At 50.7% G+C, this 9,159-nt stretch overlaps 1 protein-coding gene across 1 annotated transcript; it reads left to right on the top strand.

Moving 5' to 3' along the window:
* Positions 1-2,311: 2,311 nt before the first annotated feature.
* Positions 2,312-8,936, top strand: SLC2A10 (solute carrier family 2 member 10). Its single transcript, XM_075022568.1, has 5 exons — positions 2,312-2,375; positions 4,622-5,998; positions 7,033-7,155; positions 7,752-7,887; positions 8,550-8,936. Exons 1-5 carry the CDS (start codon positions 2,372-2,374, stop codon positions 8,644-8,646), a joined length of 1,737 nt encoding a protein of 578 aa, XP_074878669.1. The 5' UTR covers positions 2,312-2,371; the 3' UTR covers positions 8,647-8,936.
* Positions 8,937-9,159: the final 223 nt, after the last annotated feature.

A 9,159-nucleotide genomic window follows, 5' to 3' on the forward strand; every position in this document is an offset into this window, starting at 1 on the left:
AGCGGCTGCTGAGGACTGTAGCTCGCCTCCGCTTCTCTGCCTGCCATGGTGGGGAATCTTGCGTGGGTGACATCTCCCCCAGTTCATAACACAACGCATCCAAAATGTATAGGCTTGAGCTGTGGGGAGAAGCTGCAGGGGCCAAAGATCGCAGGCAAGATCACACTGTACCCTCAGCATACCCCTGTATTCCCAAGACTTGGATTATGAGCCCAGACACAGAGCTGTAGTGCCCGCTGCCCACCGTGAACTGGCCTCATATGCAAGGTCTTGGGGAAGAGAGAAAATTGCAGTCATTTCTCCCTCTGAGTGTCCTGAGAGCTGGTTGTGATTTCAGAGCTATTTCAACTACTTTAATATGAATTGCAAATCCTATTGAAAAGCTCCTTCCGTGAGCACCGTTGGTTTCTGTTGGCTGGTGTCAGTGTTTGAAGCCATTCTTCACTGCGTGTGTGATCCCTGTGCAGCTGTCAGTTTGTATCAGATGCAAGGTTTTAGAAGAGGCATTTTTACATACTGTATTTCCATTGAAATTAGAGCTTATGAATGGGAAGCATTTATTTAATCTATAAACCAGGTAGATGATTTGAAACACTTTTAATATTCACTATGACTCTGAGAAGAAAGAAAACCAAAACCTTTGATCAACTGCTGCCCATATTGCAGGCCAGACAGATACCCAACAGGCTAAGGCTGAAAGAATATGCATGATCCGGTCTTGCCCATCTCAAGCATTCAAAACTATGAGTTGGAGCAAAACAACAGTTGGCACCACTGGTCTGCAGAGCAGAGACATGACATGTATCCCCCTACTTAGAAGAATAATGATTCTTTAAGTATTTCTCTTGAATAGTCCATTAAGTTAACATGTGGAATGACTGAAAAAGCTCTTTCAAAAAAATATCACGTGTTCCTCAGTCTTCACCCAACCTGTTTACTTTTACCTGTGTCAGACGGGTGTGCCTGCACCACAGGCACCATGGGCACTGCTGCAGACCTTCCCCAACCTGACCCTGTACCATAGCAAAGAGCTTTACCAGCACAGGCTCCACAGAGCGCTGGACTGGAGCTTGTGTTGTTATAACTGTGTGATTAAATGAAATATTACCTGCAGTCACATACCAGCTCACAATGCAGGGTTTATGGTCATTTGCCCTTCAGCGGCAGTCCCTGTGGCACGGCTCTGGGAAGGCTGTGCAAGCGCAACCCCGAGCTTGTGACAGCACATCTTCCCCGCGCTGGTCCCCACACCAGCTGGGTTATTGCAAACTTCTGAACGTCGCATGTACTTCACCACAGCGCAACACGCCCAGCAACTGCAGTTTGCATGAACAGCACCGAGGGAGAATGCTTACATTGTGCTAAAGAGTTTTGAAAGCACTTCTAGGCATATCAAGTTTTGTAAAATCCTTGTTTTACAAATTGGACTTTGGGATGCATGAATTTAGCCTCAAAGCCAGAAAAAAAATCTTGCACCCAAGTGCAAGTCCCAGTGTCCATTATGCAGTAGCTAGCAGGAAGGTTTCTGTTTCACTCAGCAGAAAAAGAATGTTAATTGCAAGGGAAGTTGAATACTGAAATGCTTTGCCTAATGAAGCACTGTGCAGGGGGGAAGGAGATAAGCTCCAGAGACTGATCCTTTCTTTCCCACAGCAGAGAAAGGTAAGAGTGCAAACTCAGTCATGCTGCTCTTTTTTTTTCTTTTTAGCTTTGAAATGGTCACTCCATTCCTAGCAGGCTTTCTTTGGCTTTCCAGCCGAGCTACCTAAAAACTATAATAAACAGTCAATCTCTTGTGGGCTTTGTAGAGGCTTTCTAGTCTGTAAGAGCGAAGCTCTGCATTCGGGAGGGTATGCGGTCAGTGAGGAGAGGAGATTCCTATTCCTGCTCAAGTGAGACAGACTGGGGACAGACCTGTCATTCCAGCGACCAAAGCCAGACCCTGCCACATCCTCCTTTCCAGACCAATTAGCAATACACCCCCGGGAACACGTCCCCGGCCACCCTGCGCCGGCAAACGCGGGCTGCACGGAGCCCGGCCCCGGGTTACGGTGCGGCGGGCGGGAGCGACTCATTCATCACCCCGGGGCGAGGCTCCTTCTCCCCGGCCCTTTGCACCGGCTCCCCGGGGGGGTCGGTGCCCTCCCGCAGCCGGCCGGCCCGGGGGACGCCCCCCCCTCCCCGTCCCGTCCTTCCCCGGCTCCCCGAGGGGCGGGCAGGGCGACTACAAGCCCCAGGCTGCCCGGCCGGGAGGCAGGGCGGGAGCGACGTGGCGCTGCGCGGCCCCGCTCCGGCCGCCGGACCCCCCGTCCGCTCCGCCCCGATCCGCGCCCGCCGCCGCGGAGCGCCGGGGGCTCTGCCCCGCCGCGCCATGGGTGAGTGCCGGCACGGCCGGGGGGTCCGCGGAGGGGAGGGGGGGGGGCGGCGGCCGCCCCCACGTCCCGGCGGAAGGGACGGGGCAGCCGGGCTGGGAACGGGCGCGTCCTGGCCCCGGGAAAAAGTTTCCTAAAAGAAAAAAAAAAAAAGTTTCCAACTTTTTCTAAAGGCTGAGACTGCATCTCCCCCCGCCCCCAGCCCCCTTTCGTTCGATTTTTTTTTTTTTTTTTTTTTCCGCACTTCCAGCAGACGTAAAGAGACAAGTATTTTCCCGTGACCCAGCCCCTGGGGCCGTCCCAGCCCGGGAGCGGACCCGGGGAAGAGGGGGCTGCGTGCGGGGGCAGAGGCGCGGAGTGTGCGGGGAGCACCGCGGGCTCGCTGGAGTGGCACTGGTGTGTGCAGAGGGACCGCGGCATTCGGAAGCCAGGCCGGTCTCAGCCGGGTCAGCAGCACTGGTTACTGCCCAGTCCTGGAGCACGGCCCTCCGACCAGAGTTTGCCCTAGGCAGGGAATCGCCCGGCACAGCTCCTGGGGAGACCCCCCAGACTTTCTGTCCTTGTGTGAAGATCGGAAGGGTCCTCGAGTTCCCCAGCTACATCAGAATTTGATTTCAATCAAAGTTCATAAACTGTTACTGCTCATTAAGTTAACAAGAAATACAGCAAAATCTGATGGAATCAGCCTTGGCATTTACAGCGGGGCTGCCTGTATCTAATTGAGTTTGTGGCTTGAAACTAACGGCATGCCCACTTTATGCAAAGCCCTTTGTTCTCAGTGAGCAAATATTTTTTCTAATTATTTGCATAACATGTGTAAAAGGAGTGATAAAGGCAGTGCAGGTAATCATACAGAGCATGGTGGGAGGGACTGGCCTGTAGCATAAGTAACAGAAATGAAACACTGAGAGTTACAGAATAAGTACAAATACAAATAATAGCCATCACTGAGAAATAACCTTTATTGCTAGCTGTAATTAAAGGCTGAATAGAGACACTTCCTATTAAACACAGCTTGTGAGGGGAAAAAAGCCCTTAGGCAGGGTGAGGAAAGTTTTCCATGGTCTGGTGGTTGTGTCCACATTTTTTCCACATACAATCTACCAAAACTGTGAGTATTTCTAATTAAACAAAGCCTGTGTGAGAATACAGATAATATTATATGCTGGAAACCAGCATAAACCTCTAAGCTAATGCACTTTACCTGTGCCTTCAAAATTGTAATGAGTGGAGGGGCCACTGTCACTGCTGTTCCCAGAGGTCCCTACATCAGTGCTGGCTCCTGTACCATGTGCAATCCCCCCTGCCGCAACATGACTAATGGTTCACACATGGTCACCCTTTCATCCTCTCCCCAGAGCGAAAAGCATCTTCAGCAAGCACCTTGGTTTTGTAGGATTGTTCGGGGTGGGTTTGTTTGGGTTTGGGTTGCTTTTGCTTTTTTTTTTTCTTATTTTAGCTAAACTTACATACTTACTAAACTTGCATGCTCAGCTGTATGGGAAGGACAAGGTCAAAGAATTGCTTCTTGTATTTGGGGCAAGCAGCAGTAAGCTTTTCCACTCGTGATGAAGTTTGTCCTATAGTCCTGGACCAGCCTGAGAAGGTCATGCCTGGCTTGAGGATCCTGGCGCTGGGTGGTATAGAAGGAGAGATGAAGAAATTAGGACCACCCCCACAAAGTCATGCTGAGAGTGCAAGATTAACTAGGAGAAATAAACTTTTGCGAGCAGTGTTTTTAACGACAAGGTAGGGAGTGAGAACACAGAGCCTGCAGTGAGAGCTGATGATGCCCTATGCACTGAAACATGAAAATGATAATGCAGAACAATTCATAAGCAGAAAGCAGAAGCTGCGTTTCCTGCCCAGAACACGTTTTGTAATTAGAATCAAGGGAGACCACAGAGGATCCCCCCATGCAACTCCAGGCACTACAAATCACTGTCCTCCACTCAAATACAAGTCTTAACTTTGTTAACAAAGTCCTGTTTTCATAGTTCTGCACCCCAAATGAGTGTCCCTGCAGTTAGTGGAAGGGTGTGCAAGCCTGATAGGTTGTGTGACTATCTGCAAGTGCCTCTCTACATGTGACCTAGTGACCTATGGGGAAATTCAGCATTGTAGATGCTTTGGTTTTGTAGATGGAAAACGTTGGGTGTCCTGGGAGAGCTTTTTCCATCTTGTGTATGCTGATAGCTTGCTTACTTGCGCCAGAAAACTGAACCTAGCATTGCTTGCTTGTTTTCCAGGTCGTGCACTGCTAGTCCTCCTCTTATCTGCAACGGTCTCTCTCCTGGGTGGGCTGATATTTGGATACGAGCTGGGGATTATCTCTGGCGCGCTGCTGCAGTTGCAGGTAGACTTTCACCTCAGCTGCTTCAAGCAAGAAGTTCTTGTGAGTGCCCTCCTTATCGGAGCTCTCCTCGCCTCTCTGGTTGGAGGGATCCTCATTGACCGCCATGGACGGAGGAGAGCAATCCTTGTCAGCAACTTGGTCCTGTTGGTTGGCAGCCTTATTCTCACACTGGCGAGGTCATTTATTGGGCTGGTGATTGGGCGCATGACCGTGGGCTTTGCCATCTCTGTCTCATCCATGGCCTGCTGCATCTACGTCTCAGAAATGGTGGCTGCTCATCAGCGAGGGCTGCTGGTGTCTCTCTACGAAGTAGGCATCACCATCGGCATCCTACTGTCCTATGCGCTGAATTACATCTTTGCAGACATGGATGAGGGGTGGAGGTACATGTTTGGACTGGCCATTGCCCCGACGGCCATGCAGTTCCTCAGCATCCTCTTTCTCCCAGTGAACCCAGTTAAATTAAGCTCATGGGACTCAGACTGCCAGAAGGGTCTTATTCAATTACAGGACACTGAGGACAGAGCAGCAGCAAAGCGGGAGCCCTATAAGGAGAAGCATTACTCATTTCTTGACCTTTTCAGGACCAGAGACAACATGAGAAGGCGGACTCTGGTGGGCCTAGGACTGGTGCTCTTCCAGCAGTTCACTGGGCAGCCCAATGTGCTGGGCTATGCCTCCAAAATCTTCCACTCGGTGGGGTTCCAGAGCAACTCCTCAGCGATCCTGGCCTCTGTCGGGCTGGGGGCGATAAAGGTGGTGGCCACGCTCGTTGCGATGGCCTTTGCAGACAAGGCTGGCAGGAGGGTGCTACTCATGGCTGGCTGCGTGATGATGGCCATCTCTGTCACCACCATTGGCCTCACCAGCCGCATTGCTCCGCTGGCCATGGCGAGGGACTGCAAAGCAGCCACAGACCCCAATGCATCCCACAGCCTCACCCAGCACCCCCTGACGCCCCTATCCTCCCAGCCTACTGTGTCACCCATCCTGCCGGCATTAGGTGCTGGCAAAAGTCAGGCAGGCCCTGGGTTTGCTGCCACGAGGAGCCTTACCAAAGCTTTTGCCAGTACTCAAAGCAGAGAGGTTGTTCCCGATTCTTCCCTCGCTCAGAAAAGGGGCTTGGTAGGTCAGGCCAAAGAAGAGACAGTGAGAAGCGCTGGCCCTCCTTTCAGTGGTGCTCCCTGGGCAGAACATATGGTTTTAAATTGGATTACGCTGTTGAGCATGATGGCTTTCGTGAGCGCCTTCTCAGTTGGATTTGGACCAAGTAAGTATGGTGTTTATATATCCTTGCACTAACCCAGAGAATAAAACTTGGGCTGATCTTTATGGTCTGCTTGAAACATTCATTACGTATCTGCTTTACCAAGCAGCTCAGTGTCTGGGAACTGGAAATTTATCCCCTTCAGCCCACTGAATAATTTTCTAGCATTGCAGGTCTGTCAGCTGTAGGGCTGGTACAGCACTAGAATAACTTTCCCTTCTATGCTATCGCTACCCTTGTAATGTTTTTTTTCTGTCAAGCTCACTGCAAAATCAGAGCATCCCACAAGCACTACCTAATCTTCCTAGCACCCTGAGGAGAAGGAAAATAGAGGGCTAAGCACAAAGGGAGTCAGGGGTTTCTGCTGTGTGATAAAGTCAGTGGCAGAACTGGAAGTGGAACCTCCTTAGAAGTTTCTCAATATCAGTTGGTCTTTTTCTAAAATCATCATTTATAGACATTAGTTCATGCTTCCATATGAGCTCTAGTGTTTTCTGGCATTTATTGCTTTGAATGCTATGATGGGCGAAAACAGCGCCTAACTCAAGGAAAAACAGAAGTGCACAGCAAGTCTCATGGGTTTGACAGTGACCTTGTAAGTTATTTCAAGCAAAATAACCCTGGGATAGGAAAAACTACTTTAAGATATATATTGGTTTAGCTCTCCTTTTAGCCCAAATGCAACATTGCCTCCCTAATCCTACCCCTTTCTCATTTCTTTACAAAGAGCATGTCCTGACAGTAGGTATGGCAGATCTTTTCTGTCCCCCCTGAATGGAATGACTGACTCCCCAGCTTTCTTCTTTGCTCCCTGGACCTGTTCATTGGTATTTCATTCCTCTGTGGAGTGCTGAACGTGGGAGTTTTGAAGTGTTCTGCTGTGACCTGAGTCTGAGATCAATGAATGCTTGACACCACCAGCAGTGGGTGCTGGGTGAAGCCAGAGTTTAAAACCCCTGCTGAAATCTCCCTTGCCAATTTCCAAAATAAATTGCTTAACCCCTGCACTGTCTTTCTGTTCTCTCTAATCCGTGCAGTGACCTGGCTGGTCCTCAGTGAGATCTACCCCGCTGGGATAAGAGGAAGAGCCTTTGCCTTCTGTAACAGCTTTAACTGGGCTGCCAACTTACTAATCAGCCTCTCTTTTCTGGACCTGATTGGTAAGTGGCCATCCCCCATCCATCCCTCCATCTCCCACAGCTGGTTAGGGAAGGTGGCTGCCACAAGCCATTTGGAGATTAAGTGGCATTTTGCACCCTGGGGGCTTGACGCGGGAGTAGGTGTGACCCTGATGCCTCTGAGAGCAGAAAAACCAGGCACCAGCAACACTGGTCTCAGCCTCTCCACCACCCATTTCATAAAAATCATCCCATCGCCCGCTGAGCTGTACTCCAGTACTGCAGTATCAGGAAACCATGGAGTTTGCAGGTTCCCTGCTGGTAGCTTTATGACATTTCTTTCTAGCAGAGCTCTCGACTGAGGCACTCAGCGGGCACTGCTGGGCCCTGGAGCTCGGCTGCCGCCTTTCCTCTGTGGTGCTGCTGGCAAAGCCTGGCATGAACCATCCTTCTGCCTTGCTGATTCCCAGTCCAGACCTTGCAGATAAGGAGCTTCCCTGCCCTTTTGAGGGCTTCTTAAAATAAGAAGCCCCTGTCAGGCACCACTGACCACCTCGCAGTAAGCAACCAGCTTCCTTTGTATCCCATGATGTGACCTCCCTCCAATGGACCCTTCATGCACTTGGATCTCTCTGCAGATGCCATTGGTTTCTCTTGGATGTTCCTCCTCTATGGACTGATGGGAGTGATGGCTGTTATATTCATTTACCTTTTTGTTCCGGAAACAAAAGGACAGTCCTTAGAGGAGATAGACCAGCAGTTCTCCAGGAAACGGTATGTGTGCTGTTGTACCAGTGTGAGTGCTGGCTTTGGATGCTTCCCACCAGCAGGCTCTGGGGTCTGTGGCACTGGGAAGCTCAGGGCTGTTGCAAAATCTGGTCAGCGCTGCTGAGAATATCTGAGATTTGTGCAGGCCTGTGGGACGGGGTGTGAGAGCTGCAGTGGGGTTCATCAGCAGGTCACCGCCCTGAGCCTTGCGGCTGTGCTGCTGGAGGGCACTAGCGACACTAGGGAGGAAAAGGGCTAAAAATCAGAGCTTGTGGGTGAGGGGAGGAGAGCAGGACTAGAGCATGGCACAGGCAGGCCAGGACAGTGAGGTCCTTAGAGTAATCCTGGACTGATCCTTCTCCTCTGGGGCAGGGACATCTCCTGGTGTAACACATGCCATCTCACCTGGTAGTTTCCATGCAAAGTCTGTAATGGGCTAGGGAAGATCAAGAGGTGTTTGTGCAGTTCTGGTTGTGAAGGAAGTGGCAGGGCAAGCATTGCTGGAGCAGGGGGAGGCTGTGCAAGCCACACATCCACGATGTCCAGAGGAGGGAGCATACACTCCATGGGGGGATGACCAGGAGGGGTAACTGCTGTAAACCCCTGCCTGGCTCCTGGCTCCCTGCGAGCAGCAGCTGCCGCAGCTGACCTTCACCATTGCCCCGCAGGGTATGGGAAGGAAACGTGTTTAAGCAGAGACGTGGAAGAGGAGTGAGCTGCACACACGCGCAGTATCGCAGAGTGGAGCACGCCAGCAGCACATGAAACCAATGACGTGCCCTCAGCATCGCCCTGAAGAGAGGAGCAGGCTGTCCTATCCTGACAGTTTTTTTCCGTGGCCTTTAACTGGTGACCTCTTCTCCGAGACAGTTCTCCCTGCAGTGCCTTAGATCTTGGGACATGCCGATAGCTGTCCTTTGGGTCCTTGGAGGATCGTAGGTCCCAGGCAGGGAACATGACATTCCTTTGATATCTTTTTCTTTTTTCATGGTTTGTATCTCCTGTCATTTAAGAGATTAATGGTTTTGTACACAGGAATTAAAGCACAACTTTTGCTGACAATGCTTTCCATCCGTGCAGTTCATTTGTGAGCAAGGTGTATTATTTTCCAGTTCTTCAAAATACTTGATGCTTTACAGAGGGCACAGTACTGCAGGAGGAATGTGTCAAACACTCAGCAGCATACATGAATATTGTTACCCTTTATAATGTCTATGTGGGAGCCTGTGGGAGTCTGAGATGGGAGCTAATGCAGATAAACACTGTTTTAGTGGAGGC

Source organism: Buteo buteo, chromosome 2, assembly GCF_964188355.1.
Source record: "Buteo buteo chromosome 2, bButBut1.hap1.1, whole genome shotgun sequence".
In the NCBI taxonomy this organism is placed as follows: domain Eukaryota; kingdom Metazoa; phylum Chordata; class Aves; order Accipitriformes; family Accipitridae; genus Buteo; species Buteo buteo.